Source organism: Electrona antarctica (genome assembly GCF_951216825.1).
Source record: "Electrona antarctica genome assembly, chromosome: 18".
In the NCBI taxonomy this organism is placed as follows: domain Eukaryota; kingdom Metazoa; phylum Chordata; class Actinopteri; order Myctophiformes; family Myctophidae; genus Electrona; species Electrona antarctica.
In genome coordinates, this window is record NC_136799.1 from 28917815 (window position 1) to 28935314 (window position 17500).

The 17500-nt window shown below is 48.3% G+C and overlaps 1 protein-coding gene across 1 annotated transcript in view; it reads left to right on the forward strand.

The window, feature by feature from the left end:
- msrab (methionine sulfoxide reductase Ab) overlaps window positions 1-17500 on the forward strand; it is a 49798-nt gene that overhangs the window by 19399 nt on the left and 12899 nt on the right. The window contains exon 5 of the mRNA XM_079527894.1: window positions 14196-14302. Within this exon, the coding sequence (XP_079384020.1) occupies window positions 14196-14302 (107 nt within the window). The remainder of the gene's footprint in view (window positions 1-14195; window positions 14303-17500) is intronic.

Sequence of the window (17500 nt, forward strand, 5' to 3'; positions counted from 1 at the left end):
CACACACACACACACACACACACACACACACACACACACACACACACACACACACACACACACACACACACACTCCAGAGACCGACATTGCCCCCTCCACGTCAGCGGCGTTACATCAATGTTGCTCGCTCTCTCGTATATCAGCGATACTCGGTCTCTCGTGCGCTCGCTGGTGTGTGACCTAAATATAAATGTCACCCATGTTAGTGCTTGTACTGCCAATGCTGCTCCCCAGCAGTACACTCATGCAACCCCACCCCACCCGTCTTCTGCGCTGAAGCATTTGACGGCCTACACAGTGAAATCCGCAGTGTTAATTTATTCATTCGGGGTTAGTTTGGGGAATAACTTGGGAACATGCCACACCAACATTTGGCTGCTTCTACCTGTATGAGTGAGTGACAAACAAAACCCTTTTTGTTCTTGGTTAATTTGTTGACTGACACGAAAGGTGTACAATATGTAACCAATGTGTTGCGATGCGATGCATTGTGAGCTTGTTGATCTGCCTTTTTCAAAAGATTTGTATACATTTAATTTGAAATGGGACATTCTGCATAATGCCTAGTTTCTACTTTCAGTACTTTAAGTACATTTTGATATCAATACTTTTGTACTTGAGCTCAAGTGCATTTTGAATTCCGGGCTTTCACTGCCCATGCTTTTGTTTGGAGGTGGCTTCAGGAAGAGGGAGGCACAGGTGTATAGAAGGCCGCAGTCAAGGACTGAGACCCCCCCACCCCCCCCACCCCCCCCACCCCCGCCCTTGAACCACGTCATTCCAATCCCAGTCAGCCTCTCCTGCTCACTGTGGGCAAGGGCACAGCCTCTTGGTTACCATGCGGCGAAGGCATGGGCGGACCTCCGGTCGGCCTGCCGCAGGGTGAAGGCACCGAGGCCGAAAGAGTAGTCATGCATTTCCCCTGACTCACCGCCTCGTCTCCTCCCATGTTTTATTAATAGCGTGCAGCTTATTGTCCGTGCTCGCCTGTAGTTGTCAGGTGCATTTTTTTCCTCTTCCTTTTTTCGGGTATATACGGAGGAAAAAAAAACAGGCCATCTGCGTTCCAAAATGAATGAATCCACGAGTTGTTCTTTTTCCCCATAGTGTCGTTATTAAAACCTTAAATGTGAATCCTCCTCGCCGCTTCTGTTCTCATCTTCAACGCTGACTTCGGGTTCACGCGCAGGCAGAAATTCCTCTGATTTGACAAATGTGGCGTAGAGTGGTGGAAACGGGCCCGCTGGCTGTGCCTTCACGCGTGCTTAAGCTGCAATTTATTCTGTCCACCTAGGAGCCAAGGCGTGAAAGAGAATGGAGAAATTAAGGAGATTCACTCGGATTCTTTTTTTTTTTATTGCACAGATTCAGCTTCACATGAGAGCTCAGCATATATGGAGTGGAGCCCAGACACATTGTGTATTCATTTCCTATCCGTGCATGCACGTCGTACACACAGGGAGAGTTTGTACATTATGTTTGAGTGCTCACTGAAATATTACGTACCGATTGATGCATATTCATTCAAATACGCAATTCCTTCAGTTCTATTTGTGTGTGTGTGTGTGCGCGCGCGTGTGTGTGTGTGTGCGTGTGTGCGTGTGTGTGTGCGTGCGTGCGCTCGTGTGCGTGCTCGCGTGATTTGAAATCCGTGCATCTCTGCTTTGCCTTAGTTCAAAAGGGTTTAGTCCCGACAACGTGATGTCGGGCTGCGTCGGCTCCACCAATCCCAGCCTGGATAGCAACATTAGCAACCAATCAGAAACGCCCAGCAGCCTCTGCCTTGTGCCCTCTTTCCATATTCAGCAACACTAGTCTCAATCTGCTGGCTTCCCTGGGATGTTGCATAAAGACCCCCCCCCAACACACACACACACACACACACACACACACACACACATCACACTCTCAACATTCACACAAATTATATGTTTCTGTTCTGCCTACGCCACAATGGCGCTTCGATACGGCACGGTCACGTGTAAGACTGTAAGTGACAACATCATGGCACCATCAACGCCTCACAAAAGTTCTGTCTCTTCGTCTCTGGGAAGTTGGAAACAGAAACTTGAGAGTTGTATTCGCTTAATCACTCGACGCGTGCCATAGCTCGCCTGGCTCCCCCGTATAGCTCCGCGGGTTGATCCGCACACATTTCGCATACCACAATTGTGCACAAAATTGTTCAATATGCATACCCGTGAATGGGTAAACTCAAGGCTGTCCGCAGTTGGCACGCGCATAGGCACAGAACGACGTTGCACATAACTGACATGCACACACGTATTGTGCCCACGGTATTGTATCGGCAGGTCGGTTGGATACTTCCTCATTTAAGAGGCCCTCAGCTCAGCTCTGCACCCCACCCCCACGTCTGTCCCACTCCTCAAGTACCCCCATCACATCATTCCCTCTGCTGTCCCCCTATCCTATACCCCACAACCCCCCGCTCTGTCCCCCTTAGTTCCTTTTCCCAGTGGACCCCCAGGCTGTCTCCCCCTCCTGTCTGTCTGGAGGGATAAGAGCATCTTATCGGCCTCCTTCCGTTCCTCACCAACCCCTCCGCACATTCACCTCTCCTCGCTGCCTTCCACCCATCCTCTCTAATCTTCCCCCCTTCGTCACTTCTCTCACACACCGTATGCCCACCTCCTCACTTGTCACCCCGCTCTCTTTTTTTCCCTGTCTTTACTGTTCCATCTCCCTGGCGTTCTCCTGTACTCTCGGTTTCTTGTCGCTGTCATTACGGCCATCACTCCATCCCGTTCCCCCCTCGTTCGGTTCTCTGTTCGCCCCCCCCTATTTCTTTCCCTTTCACCCCTGTTTCACCCTCGTACCCTTTTTGCGGGGGAGCGAGAGAGAGTGAGTATGTGTGTGTGTGTGTGTGTGTGTGTGAGAGAGAGGGAGATGGAGAGAGAGAGAGAGAGAGAGATGGAGAGAGAGAGAGAGAGAGAGAGATGGAGAGAGTCAGAGAGGCCCAGAGCCTGTCAGCACATCCGCAGAGCAACGCTGTGAGTCGACCGCTCCCCCAGGCCATCCCCTCGTCACACACACACACACACACACACACACACACACACACACACACACACACACACACACACACACACACACACACACACACGCATGCATTCGCTCCTCTTTTATCTCTTAGTCATTCTCTCCTCTCCTCATCCTCATCCTCCCTTCCCCCTCTCTCCTTTACCCCCACACCCCCTCCTCCATCCCCCTCCTCACCAGCTCTTCATCTTAACAACCTAGGTCCCCCCCCCCCCCGTCTTTGTCTCCTCTCCCCTCCTCTCCTCTCCTCTCCTCTCCTCTCCTCTCCTCTCCTCTCCTCTCCTCTCCTCTCCTCTCCTCTCCTCTCCTCTCCTCTCCTCTCTCCTCTTTTTTGAGGCCATGCAGTATTTATGGCGTAGGTTGCTGATGCTGCGTCAGTGAACAGGCATCACAGAGGCGTACGCCGGCACGTGCGCGCGCAAAGGCAGGCGCACACCTAAAATGGCCGACAGGGTCTGTCCTCGGTTGATAACACGTGTGTGCACACGCAGCGTGCACACGCGTGCTTGCCGCTGTAGACTGCATGTGGCTGAATTGAAACGTAACAGCAATGTCGGATAGATTCTTTATTTTTATTTTGTATCCATAATCTACATGAAGAAACGTAATTGCATACTTCTATATCATTATTTGCAGATACCAACATGTCTTATGAATTATGATACGTTGTGCTGTTTGGTGATAGTGGGAATAGTGGAACCTCTTCAACCTTTTTACATTTTTTTGCACATATTGTACTTGCACTGTGTGTACTGTATATACTCTTGAAATCATGAATATATGAAAATGAATTCATATTCTGTACACTCCGCAGTGCTGCTAAAAGGTATACTTACTGTGTCTTGACTTCTGTACTTTGTATTTTGCGTGTCTCATGTGCAGTATTCTGATCGTGTTGTATTGTTAACAGATCATAACACACCAGCACTGCCATCACGGCTCCTTCTTGTACGAGTGAGTGACAGAGAAACCCTCTTGAATTGTTCTTAAAATACTATTTACGTACAGTACACAAAATGGGCCTGACACGACACATCTTCGTCATACAGTATTGTGATATGCCAAAACAGACATTCTGACATGGCTGTCAGGCTTGTGTCTCTGCATTTCACCTTTTTATGATTTTTCGTAAAATGAATACCCAACTAAACATTGTGACACATTCTGAACTTGTAGATCTGCTATTATACTTTTTTTTTAAGTAAAAGTGGTTAAAGGTAGAGTACGTGATATTTTTTGGTTAAAACAAAAAGTTTTTTGTTTAAGGTTAAATCACTATATTCTGATAGTAATCATTGCTATAGAGTGTCTGTTCAGTAATATGGGGTCTCCCTGTCTCTCCAGCTGTTTAATTAACAGAAAATACATTTTCAGGTAGTTGACAAAATTCCAGACAATCAGGAGAGAGTAGCTATTTATGAGCTTTATCTTAGTGTTCCAGTTCCAATTTTGACTGCCCATTTCTTTGTGTCATCACTTACAATTCCACTTGTTTAATCTGTATCCTGACTGCGTTCTTCATCCTCATTTGATAGAATTGGTATCCCAGTTTCGGTTTCTGAAAATGCATGTTTAATAAAAAGCTGGAGAGACATGGAGACTCCTGTTACTGAACAAACACTCTATAGCAATGAGTAATATCACAATATAGAGCTTTCTAACACTTATTTTAATCAAAGACAATCACCTACACCACCTTTTAAGTCTTTATGAGAGAACTTGTGTGACAAAATTATAACTACATTGGATCCATTGCTACACATTTATGTGCATGTAATGTTTCTAAGTGACAGCAAGCATGAGTTGTATTTGAGTTGTATTTGGTGCGCCGGGCACATACAATGAAAAAAAGAGAGACATCGTTGGTTCTGTCTTCATCTGATAGGCCGTGCTAGTGGCCGTCTCGTCTCGCCTCTTGACAACTGAACAAATGAACATGAATATTCCTTCATATAATATCATCAGCCCAGCTGGCTTCAGGCACACGCCAATTCCCTCTTGGGGTACCCCCCATGCCCCCCCTCCCAGTGTCACCACATCCCTCATTTTAGGGGCACCCCTCCTATCTAAAGGCGACCCCCTTAGGAGGTGACCTTGACCCTTCACCTTTGGACCCCTGCACCCCCACATCACCCTTCCTCCCACCCAGCCCCCTTTTTTTCGTGCTCTTCGGTTGGCTGAGAATGGCATGCCCATTACCAGGTGTCACTTATTACACCCTCACACACGCTGACAGCTCTAATTTATGGAGATTGCGTGGCGCGTGGCGTGTGGCGCGCGTGTGCATGCCGGGTTGGGGGTGGGTTTCTGTGTGTCTGCGCATACACGTTGGATGATCCTACTAGCCACTTTCACCCTGGCGTCCGTGTTTTTGGCCGTGTCATTATTAGGCAAACATTGCACAATTTGTCCAAAATGGCAAGCGTGGCATATCTACAAGCGAGTCACAACGCGCCGTGAGTTTGTACATACAGTAGATAGATGGGCTATTTTTGTTATTGTCACTCATTTTGTGTGACACTGGCATACGGCTACGTATAAGATGGGGCTTAACTGGTTACGTTTTCCGGGAGACGATTTGCATGCATTGGCCTAAATCTTCACGCTTTTGTGTATTTCTGCATGTATTATGTGCATATGTACATGAGCACATGCATGCATTGTGGAGGGATGGATGTGGATTGTGGGGAAAGGAAATACTACATATAGGGCAAATTAAAGAAAAGAGAAGTGAAAGCAAAGTGAGGGCAAAGAGAGAAGAAGAGAGTCAAATGGATTATACTATAGCAGGGTTAGGGTTAGGGTTAGGCCCCAACCTGAGCTGGCTTGATTAGAGACAGAGACCATATACTATAGCAGGGTTAGATTATACTATAGCAGGGTTAGATTATACTATAGCAGGGTTAGATTATACTATAGCAGGGTTAGATTATACTATAGCAGGGTTAGATTATACTATAGCAGGGTTAGACTATAGCAGGGTTAGATTATACTATAGCAGGGTTAGATTATACTATAGCAGGGTTAGGCCCCAACCTGAGCTGGCTTGATTAGAGACAGAGACCCCAGACTCGACAGTTTGAATAATAATGTCCGTCTGATGGAACACACACACACACACACACACACACACACACACACACACACACACACACACACACACACACACACACACACACACACACACACACACACACACACACACACATACTCTCTCACACACACTCACACACACACACACACACACACACACATACTCACACACACACACACACACACACACACACACTCACACACACACACATACTCACACACACACACACACACACACACACACACACACACACACACACACACACACACACACACACACACACGGAGGCAAGCTAAAAATCCACAGCTCTTTCAGGGTGTCGAAAAGTGTCATTTGAATGCTGGCAAATTGAGTTGACATCACAAAATGTATTCCTAAAGGACATATTTTGAAGAATCTTATACCGTCTGTGCGGTTATTACATAAAAGTTGGCTGCCCGTAAATTGAACTTGCCACAGAATACTACTGAGGGTTATTCAATGTTCCATTGTTTATTTAGTGACTATTGGAGAGTATGTGACACTTTTTATATTTTTTTGAATTATTGAGCAACAGCCAGTAGATGCTATTTATGTTAGGGGCAACATGGCCTCATACATTTATTTGGGAAGGACACGCATGGCGTAATCGCTCTCGTAATTAATGAGTTCTACGTCAATCAGACCGTTCAGACAAATTGAAACACCTGTGTTGGTCCTCAACAAGGCAGGTGTAGGACTACATTTGAAACTCATGAATAGCAGATGTACAAGCTCGTACGAGAGCTCATGAAGTACAATAAAGTTTGCAGCGTGTCACTTCGTGCCGCGATGCGAGCTTGTAGACCTGCTATTTCTGAACGCTATCTAATCTAAAATGACACACTGGCTGCTTTCCCAGGTTGTAATGGGTTAAATTGTCTTACCTCAAAGCGGCAGGTTTGCTGAGCGAGGTGGCGGCGGCGTCACTGTTATAAATGTTAGCCATTTTCTTAATGATTACGTCACCGACGGGACGGTAGGCGCTGGCCGGAGCAATATCTTGAGCCGACAAACCGGAGAATGTCGACCACAATGTCACACCGCTGCTGCTGCTGCTGCTGCTGCTGCTGCGGCGCTCGGCTGCACGCACACACGCTCTGCGCACGCAGACCTACACACACACGTAGCACATGCACATGTTTACATTACTTAGAAGATTACATATAGAAGTGTGCACAAGCACACACGTACAAGGGTGAGCATCTGAAAGTAAATTGGGCCGCTCCCTCTCACTGATTTGCCTGGTGTTTGACGACGTGTGTGTAATGAATTTATTTACATTCATAGTATGTTTAGTTGGACTTGCTTAGGTGTGCATGTGTTTGTGTGTGTGTGTATATCTATGTGCACATGCCGTGGCGTGCATGCACTAGCGCTTGTATGTGCGCGCGCACGTGCGCACGTGCGCACGTGCGTGTGTCCAGTGAGGTTGATCCCAGGCAGCTCGCTGCTCTGCCTGTTTCCAGCGCGTCAGAAGCAGCTTACATAAGAACAGGGCAAAAATAGCAGCCGAGAGAGGGGAGTGGAGGAGAGGACTGTGCTGGCACGCACACAGCCGGAGCGGGACCGCGGGGCACGCTACAACCCTCAGTATAATCACACGCACGCACGCGCGCACACACACACACACACACACACACACACACACACATACACACACACACACACTGAGAGAGAGGAAAGACCGATTACAGCCATACTTGCTTGATCATGGTTTAGTGTTTTTTCTGTGTGTCTTTTTACACTTTCCCTGTACTGCTTCGGAGACTAAATCATAGAAAATGATGGAGATAGCTGATGTGACTGCGCGGTGAAATCCTCAGGCCTATGAGTGCACAGTGGTTATCAAAGGGTCCCTGTGTTATATGCATAAATTAATATCTATTCATAAATTAATAGATTTTTACTGTATACAGTATATATTCTGTTGATATCCTGATACAGACACGTGGATATACCAATGGAAATCACTTCTTTGCGAGGTAGCAGGAATTGGGCACCATGTCTCTCTCTGTCTCTCTGTCTTGACTGTAAAGCAGTGTAGTACTGTCTGTCTCTCTCTATGTCTCTCTGTCCTGTAAAGCAGTGTAGTACTGTCTGTCTCTCTCTATGTCTCTGTCTCTCTGTCCTGTAAAGCAGTGTAGTACTGTCATGTCTCTCTCTATGTCTCTGTCTCTCTGTCCTGACTGTAAAGCAGTGTAGTACTGTCTGTCTCTCTGTCTCTCTGTCCTGACTGTAAATCAGTGTAGTACTGTCTGTCTCTCTCTGTCTCTGTCTCTCTGTCCTGTAAAGCAGTGTAGTACTGTCGCTGTCTCTCTCTATGTCTCTGTCTCTCTGTCCTGTAAAGCAGTGTAGTACTGTCGCTGTCTCTCTCTATGTCTCTGTCTCTCTGTCCTGTAAAGCAGTGTAGTACTGTCGCTGTCTCTCTGTCCTGTAAAGCAGTGTAGTACTGTCTGTCTCTCTCTATGTCTCTGTCTCTCTGTCCTGTAAAGCAGTGTAGTACTGTCGCTGTCTCTCTCTATGTCTCTGTCCTGACTGTGAAGCAGCGTAGTACTGTCTCTGTCTCTCTCTATGTCTCTGTCTCTCTGTCCTGTAAAGCAGTGTAGTACTGTCTGTCTCTCTCTATGTCTCTGTCTCTCTGTCCTGTAAAGCAGTGTACTACTATCTCTGTCTCTCTCTATGTCTCTGTCTCTCTGTCCTGTAAAGCAGTGTACTACTGTCTCTGTCTCTGTCTCTCTCTATGTCTCTGTCTCTCTGTCCTGTAAAGCAGTGTAGTACTGTCTGTCTCTCTCTATGTCTCTGTCTCTCTGTCCTGACTGTGAAGCAGTGTAGTACTGTCGCTGTCTCTCTCTATGTCTCTGTCTCTCTGTCTATGTCTCTGTCTCTCTGTCCTGACTGTGAAGCAGTGTAGTACTGTGGTGAGTGCCGGTGCGTGTCTCTTCCGACAGGACAGCAGATCGGGGAAGTACTGAATACATGAAAGACGGTGGAAGGAGAGATTTGTCAGTGTTCAGCCGGTGTGTTCTCATTCCTTTTAGAGGATTATATGGGTGCAGAAATAGCACCAGCATATAAACGCCAATGTGTCTAATTAATTATTTAATTCTTTTGTTGCACTCAGTGTAATTTGCTCCGAATTAGAGTGTCGGCTAAATGTGAAATTGCCAAAGTGTAAGCTAAGCAGAGCAAACCACCAAATGCAATCAAAACCATGTGAAAAGTCAACATTTATGCAAATGTATAACTATACTATATAATTATAATGACACTGCCTTGATTGTGGAAGGCTTTGCTACTTCTTTCTTGGCAATGTAATAATTGATTTTACATAATTAACATGTCTTTCGCGTCCTTTAAAAAAAAGAATTTATGGCGAGTATAATTATTTAGTCTGATATAAAGGACAAAAAAGAAGGCATGGATAGGGAGCATAGGGAGTAGGCGCCGCGGACGAGACGGGAATCCAACCCAGGGGCATGGCAGTGACGCGGCTGGCCCAGTCCACTTTCACATCTGTTCCAATGCCACAGGCTGTTGACCTCTTTAAAGCCTATATACTTGGTTGACCGGGGTCCCCCAGGGGTCCATCCTTGGCCCACTTCTTTTTCCCCCCATGCATCTACACCAAATCTCATCGCCGGAAATGGCTGATCTACCAACAATACATTCTCCCAATATAAAATGTCCAGAATAGGCATGCTATATGGGTTAATGCGGTTAACATTGTAACCACTTAAAACCCATACGTTGTTGAGCGGAGTCCCTCAGGGCTCTATGCTAGTGTATGTCCACATACATAAAATATCTTAACTTAAGGTATAGCCGATCTACAAGCTTTAAACGGGACGAGTTGAAAGCTCGTCGAACTAGTATTTTCTGCTAGTGTTGTTTTTTTTCCCTCCCAGAATACGGATGCTAGGGTTTAAGTGGTGCAACGGAGGGAGGGAGCGTCCATTGAAGAGGTGCACAGGTGAGGCTAATCTGGCACACTTCCACTTGTTAAAGGATGAAGCGTGGTTGTGTAAAGAAGCCCACAGAGACTATAAGCCGAGGTCAGGCCACGGCGTCAGGAGAGGTGGGCGGGGCATAGACAGTCACTCAGGAGAGGTGGGCGGGGCATAGACAGTCACTCAGGAGAGGTGGGCGGGGCATAGACAGTCACTCAGGAGAGGTGGGCGGGGCATAGACAGTCACGCGTGTAAAGCATACCGTGGTACAGCCCCCCCCCCCCCTCCCTCCCTCCCTCCCTAACTCCTCTCCAGTCTTTTCATAGCAGCCGCCATCCCTTTTAATCTGATTACCTCCTTAACGGTTTCATCCCCTTTTTTGCCTGCAACTGAAAAAAAGAAAAGAAAAAAAACAACGCACAGATCTGAGCTGAGGCGCGGCTAGAGCCCCCGGCCTGACTTATATACTTTGGTTGTGCCTCGTGTTTGTAGCGCAGTGGTTCTCAAAGTGGGGTCCGGGGCCCCCTGGGCATCCTTAGGGGGGCCCCAGGAAGTCCTCAGCAAAATGAGGAACAGTTTAAAAATGTAAGCCCTATTTTATTTTTTATTTTTTTCCAAAAATAAGTTCGCAACTATATATATATATATATATATATATATATATATATATATATATATATATATAGCCTATACACACACAATTACACACACACTGTATTTTTTTTATATATTTTTTAAAGTTCACAAATCCTGCCAAATCTTCTCGGGGTCCCGGGCCCTGGCACGAAATATTTTCAAATGGGGGTCCGCGGCCAAATATATATCATATTTGGGGATCCTTGACAAGAAAGGTTTTCCAAACCACTGATGCAGTGCACCAAAACAGCAGATCTACAAGCATGGCACTGCTTGTAGCTGTCTGTAATTGTCTGTGTGACATGCTGGCGTGCAACCAAACACAAATCAGGCCTTCCCCCACTGGAAGACTAGGCCATCGTACGCAGACACCTGCGTGCACAAAGCCATGTACTTGTGCGTGTGTCGAAAGAGAGGGAAAGAAGGTGAGGCAAGAGAATTTCTGAGAAAATGAAGAGTGAATTAGAGAAAGCTCCAGCAATCTGAGCAAGTGCAATAGAACGATGGAAGGAAAGTATAGGAAGTCAAAGAAATTGCCGTCTTTTATCCCCAATAGCCAGCAGGGACGAGCTGTGTGTGTGTGTGTGTGTGTGTGTGTGTGTGTGTGTGTGTGTGTGTGTGTGTGTGTGTGTGTGTGTGTGTGTGTGTGTGTGTGTGTGTGTGTGTGTGTGTGTGTGTGTGTGTGTGTGTGTGTGTGTGTGTGTGTGTGTGTGTGTGTGTGTGTGTGTGTGTGTGTGTGTGTGTGTGTGTGTGTGTGTGTGTGTTCGTGCGTGCACTGAGCACGCGCAAACGCCGGAAGAGATTTTTAGTACACGGTTGCCTGGAAATCTCCGGGGGGGTTGAACACAACTACCAAAAAAGAGAAAGTGTGTGTGTTTCTTACAGTGGGTGTGTTTGTCAGTTGGAAAGTGTAGCTATTTCCCTGGAGATTGCACCCCCCCCCACACACACACACACTCAGTTTCAGTTTGGCTGGTTGATTTTTGGCTTTCACCTTGGTTGGAGGGCCTACTTTTTCTATTTTGGGGAGGGGATGTGCAATTAATTAATATTTTTGGCTCTGTGGGCGTAACGGGTCGCAGTGCACGTACGTGCACACACACACACACACACACACACACACACACACACACACACACACACACACACATATATTTATATATATATATATATATATATATATATATATATATGTGCGCATGTGACCCTTGGCCCCTCCCCTTCCTCTGCACCCCCCATTAGCCTCTCTGCTTTCAGAGGCAAGGCTCTCATGCATAATGCAGAGATAACAGGGGAGGCTCTCATTAATAATTACTGCCGCCTTTGATGGATGGAGAAAAAACGAAGGGGGCCGTTAAAAATGGAGAGAGAGAGAGAGAAAGAGAGAGAGGGAGAGAGAATGAGTTTTTTGGGTGGTATTTGCTGCTTTGGGGGTGGAATGCATTTGGGGGATGTGTTTTGGAGGTTGTACAATCAAAAGGGAAGACTGATGTTTGGATTGTGTTAATGTTTTGATCGGGGAGCAGGTTCTCTCCTAATGATGGATGGATCCCTGTCCTAATTGTCTTTGTTTTGGAGTTGACTATATCGGTCGCCGTGGGTGTCTGTCTCATGTTGGTTCTGTGATCTTCCGCGTGTCTCTCTCCACCTGCGCCTTGGTGCTGTGATGGGAGAGCCTTCTCTCTCTCGTCTTCCCTGATTTGCTTTCATGTAGGATATGTTGTAATTCTTACATTTTGTAAGGAGAAATGTCATTTACAGTGGGTACTTTTGTTCACATGCGTGCGTGCGTGCGTGCGTGCGTGCGTGCGTGCGCACGTGTGTGCTGGTTTAGTCAGAGCCCTGAGGTCAGACAGGAAGTTCATGTATGACAGCGAAGCTGTTGGACCTCAGCCCGGTCAGCCTATCGGATAAAAGTGGCTCAAGTGGTCAGCCAATGGGGGAGCGGCTTGGTGGCCTTTGATGAAGGGCCCAAACATCAGCCTTCTTCCCTAAACCGCAAAGCTGGGGGGGTAAGATGGCTGACGCCCAGTGCTGCGTAGAAAGTGAAGGGGGGGATAGACATGGATGAGTGTGGAAATGGGGAGCTGTGGTGGACTAACTGATGACTTTCACTCCACTTTAAATAGAAATACTGTACTTTTGAGTCCACTACATTTCCAGGAAAGGACTCTTGGGACAGAAACTTGCAAAGATATGTAATGATGAACTATGAATTAGCCACATAAGGCCTATTACAAATAATAGGGAAAATTGCCGATGTGACTCGTTGTGAGCTTCTAGACCGGCTATTTTCACTGTTTTTTTTTTTCATTTCTGGAAATTTCTGAAAATATTCTCGAGTATGTTCACTTTGTCCACCACCGATGGGGAGCAGTGGAGCGAGTGGCACAGACAGAAGAGAGTCAGCGACGATGGAAAGACAGAAATAACAAAACGAAATTGAAAAACTGTAAACATTCACGAAACGGGAGCATTTAAGAAGACTGACATCAAGAGATTACATCTCCCGAAGGGGAACAACGCAGAGGAGAAGCCTCTGTAAAAGGTGGAAGATAGGGTGACGAGAACAGGGGGGGAGAGAAGAGAGAAGAAAAGAGAAGAGCAGGGATTTGAGGAGGAGAGGGAAGAAAAGATTAGAGCTCCGCAAAAAATTGAAGAAACAAAGGAGAGGTGGGTGGAAGGGAGGGGGAGACAAACAGAAGCGGGTTATGCCTGATATAGTACTCGGTCGCGTGCCTGTGTCGCGCACGGGGAAAACAGCCGATCTACAAGCCCGCAACGCTGGCTTGTAGGTCAGCTGTTTTCCGGAGATGCCAGATCTCCTCAGGATGGTGGCATCTGAAACGCACTGCGGAGGAGATAGGGGGAGACGCTGTTTTGGCGTCCTCCTAATCGACGTACACACGCTGTAAGACCTGGGCCTCCTCCAAACACGCACTGATGCAAAGCTGATGAAAGCGTTGGCAGTACACACAGTAAAAATAAATATATATATATATTTATTAAAATGCTAAGTGCTCATTCGACTCTGAGAGTGTACAAATGGAACCAAATGGGCATCCATTTTGTTGCATTTGTACACTCTCAGAGTTACAAAGGGAGACATTGCATGACACGCTCGCGCGCACACACACACACACACACACAGATCTCGTTCCTATCAAAAGCGGGAACCCGTGGCTATCCTTATCCTCACGAATTCAAGATGTTGGATGATGACATGGGAGTGAAAACGCTTTCCAGTCCTTATTGTGTTGTGTCAGGGTTGATTGTGCTGCTATTTAACCCTAATGATAATTGATATAATGAGGTGTCTTTGTCTTGTTTGTTCCTGTTTGTGCGCGCGCGTGTGTGTGTGTGTATGTGTGTGTGTGTGTGTGTGTGTGTGTGTGTGTGCGTGCGTGCGTGCATGCGTGCGTGCGTGCATGTCCAGGTATGAAGCAGAATGCGGACATTGGTACCCAGTATCGCTCAGCCATCTACACCTCCAGCCTGGTTCAAACGGAGCTAGCTCTGAAGAGCAAGCTGTCCTACCAGGAGGTAACAACGCACGCACGCACGCACGCACGCACGCACGCACGCACGCACGCACGCACGCACGCACGCACGCACGCACGCACGCACGCACGCACGCACGCACGCACGCACGCACGCACGCACGCGCACACACACACAGGGAAAATGTGGAAAAAGCGGCCTGTGATACATTGTCACCTTGCCTGCCGAACATGAAACAAAAATTGAGTGTATGGCAACAGAATATGTATGGCAACAGACCCATCTTGTCTCTTTCTGTCATAGTGACATTGTCCTGCATCAGATCATGTGTCCCTATCCAAATCAGGTTCTCCAATAGCCTCTTCTGTTTTTTGATTTTTGTTTTGGTTAAAATTGTTGCTTTTAACCACAGGAAGTTATTTTCCTGTCTGTTCTTTGTCCATCTCGAGATCTGTTGATGCGATCGACGTCACACGTGGCAGGTGTCTTGCTTCGGACCCAAGGCAGTGCAGTGTCCAGTGTGAAGTCGATCGGATGAGTGGTTCACGAGCAGTTTTCCAGAACCGCCCCGCTTCAGTCCGGCACACATTCTGAACGCCGGCCAAGGCGGCCATGCACTGAATGGCCATCGCTCTAGCGTTGCTGTCGGGCAGAAACCTCTTATCTCCATATTCTAACTTTTTGTGTTTTCATGCCCTACTTGATCAAGATCATACTGCAAGCGTCACACAAAAACATCAAAAGTAGCAGATCCACTGGCCCGGGCGGTTAGCTCAACCGTCTGGGCACCTAGGCTGCCAAACCAGCCGGACGGCGTGTCGCGGGTTCGACTCCCGAGCCCGACGGCCTTTGCCGCGCGTCACTCCCCATCTCTCTCCCCCTTTCCTGTCTGGCTACTGTTCACTGTGCAGGAGGATGCTAAACGCACACCAGTCTTGGCTACTGTTCACTATCAATAAAGGCCTAAAAAGCCCAAAAACTAAAAACGTAGCAGATCTACAAGCTCGAAATGTTGAGCTTGTGTGGATCTGCTACGTTTTCTGCTTTTGAATTTGAATCCTCAAAAACAAAGTTTTTGGACATAATGTGGTTTCCACCCGATAGAGAGATGATATATACACATGAGTGCCTTTTCAGCAAACTTGTTTCGTTTCGTTTGGTTTTGGTCCTTTGAGATCTCGCCGCCCATTGTTTAACCAGGTAGAGCATAAAATAACAATAAGTAGCACTTAGTGGTCAGTCTCTGGAGTGGTGACCTTTCTGAGCGTGGGGCCATTTAGTTACGCCAAGCCACCTCAGCTTTGTTGACCCCCATTTACCTCTCTCTATTCAACGGTGTATATGTCCGTCTTTTCTCCGCATCCATCTCTCCAGAGGAAAAGACAAAGGGGAGAGGGGTCAATAGGTCACCCCCCCCCCACGAACACACACACACAAGGCACATGTGTCCCTCTGTCTATCTCTCCCTGCATGCGTCTGTCCATCTACCCACCCACCCATCCATCCATCCATCCATCAGTCTGTCACTCAAACTGTCTTATTGAATTCAGCTCCGCCTATACTCTTAATTGGATTCATAGGAGAGCCGGCGTGTGTCGTGTGTGGGATGGGTTGGAGGGGGGGCTGATCGTCACGGTTACTGATGGCTCCCGGGGTCAGCAGTCACGGGCCATGGGGCGCTGGGGTTGCCGTGACGACGACCTCCACCAGCCTTGGCCTTGGGCCGGGGTCAGAGGTGGGAGAGGAGAGGCAGCTGGGACCCAAAATGGAGGGAGGGAAGGGGTTTTGGGTGGAGAGATGGAGAGGAAGAGAGGGAGTGGCAATTAGATAAGAGAGCCGAGACTGACACGGTGTCACCGTCAGTATGACGACCTCGCCCCTCCGGTGACGCAGGCGGGACCCCCTGCTGAATGGGGACATAGGGGGGACCCCCTGCTGAATGGGGACATAGGGGGGACCCCCTGCTGAATGGTGACATAGGAGGGACCCCCTGCTGAATGGGGACATAGGGGGGACCCCCTGCTGAATGGGGACATAGGAGGGACCCCCTGCTGAATGGGGACATAGGGGGGACCCCCTGCTGAATGGGGACATATGGGGGACCCCCTGCTGAATGGTGACACAGGGGGGACCCCCTGTTGAATGGTGACACAGGGGGGACCCCCTGCTGAATGGTTACATAGGGGGGACCCCCTGCTGAATGGGGACACAGGGGGGACCCCCTGCTGAATGGGGACACAGGGGACACCCCCTGCTGAATGGGGACACAGGGGGGACCCCCTGCTGAATGGGGACATAGGGGGGACCCCCTGCTGAATGGGGACATAGGAGGGACCCCCTGCTGAATGGGGACATAGGGGGGACCCCCTGCTGAATGGTGACATAGGGGGGACCCCCTGCTGAATGGTGACATAGGGGGGACCCCCTGCTGAATGGTTACATAGGGGGGACCCCCTGCTGAATGGGGACACAGGGGGGACCCCCTGCTGAATGGGGACACAGGGGGGACCCCCTGCTGAATGGGGACACAGGGGGGACCCCCTGCTGAATGGGGACATAGGGGGGACCCCCTGCTGAATGGGGACATAGGAGGGACCCCCTGCTGAATGGGGACATAGGGGGGACCCCCTGCTGAATGGTGACATAGGGGGGACCCCCTGCTGAATGGTGACATAGGGGGGACCCCCTGCTGAATGGTGACACAGGGGGGACCCCCTGCTGAATGGGGACATAGGGGGGACCCCCTGCTGAATGGGGACACAGGGGGGACCCCCTGCTGAATGGGGACATAGGGGGGACCCCCTGCTGAATGGGGACATAGGAGGGACCCCCTGCTGAATGGGTACATAGGGGGGACCCCCTGCTGAATGGTGACACAGGGGGGACCCCCTGCTGAATGGGGACATAGGGGGGACCCCCTGCTGAATGGCAAACACACACGTCATAATGCACTTAGAATAACAAACTTTTGTTCCTGGATGGGTTTCTTGTTCTCTCTACACCTCTCCTTCATGTTTTCACCATAACTGTTGCAGAGTAGCAGGCAGAAGCACTGACACAGTCATTTACCACGGCCGCCCCGTATTTCATTCTCTTTCACGCTTTCATACAACCATTCTCCTCCTATTGAACATATTCTCTCTATTTCATACAACCATTCTCCTCCTATTGAACATAGTCTCTCTATTTCATACAACCATTCTCCTCCTATTGAACATATTCTCTCTATTTCATACAACC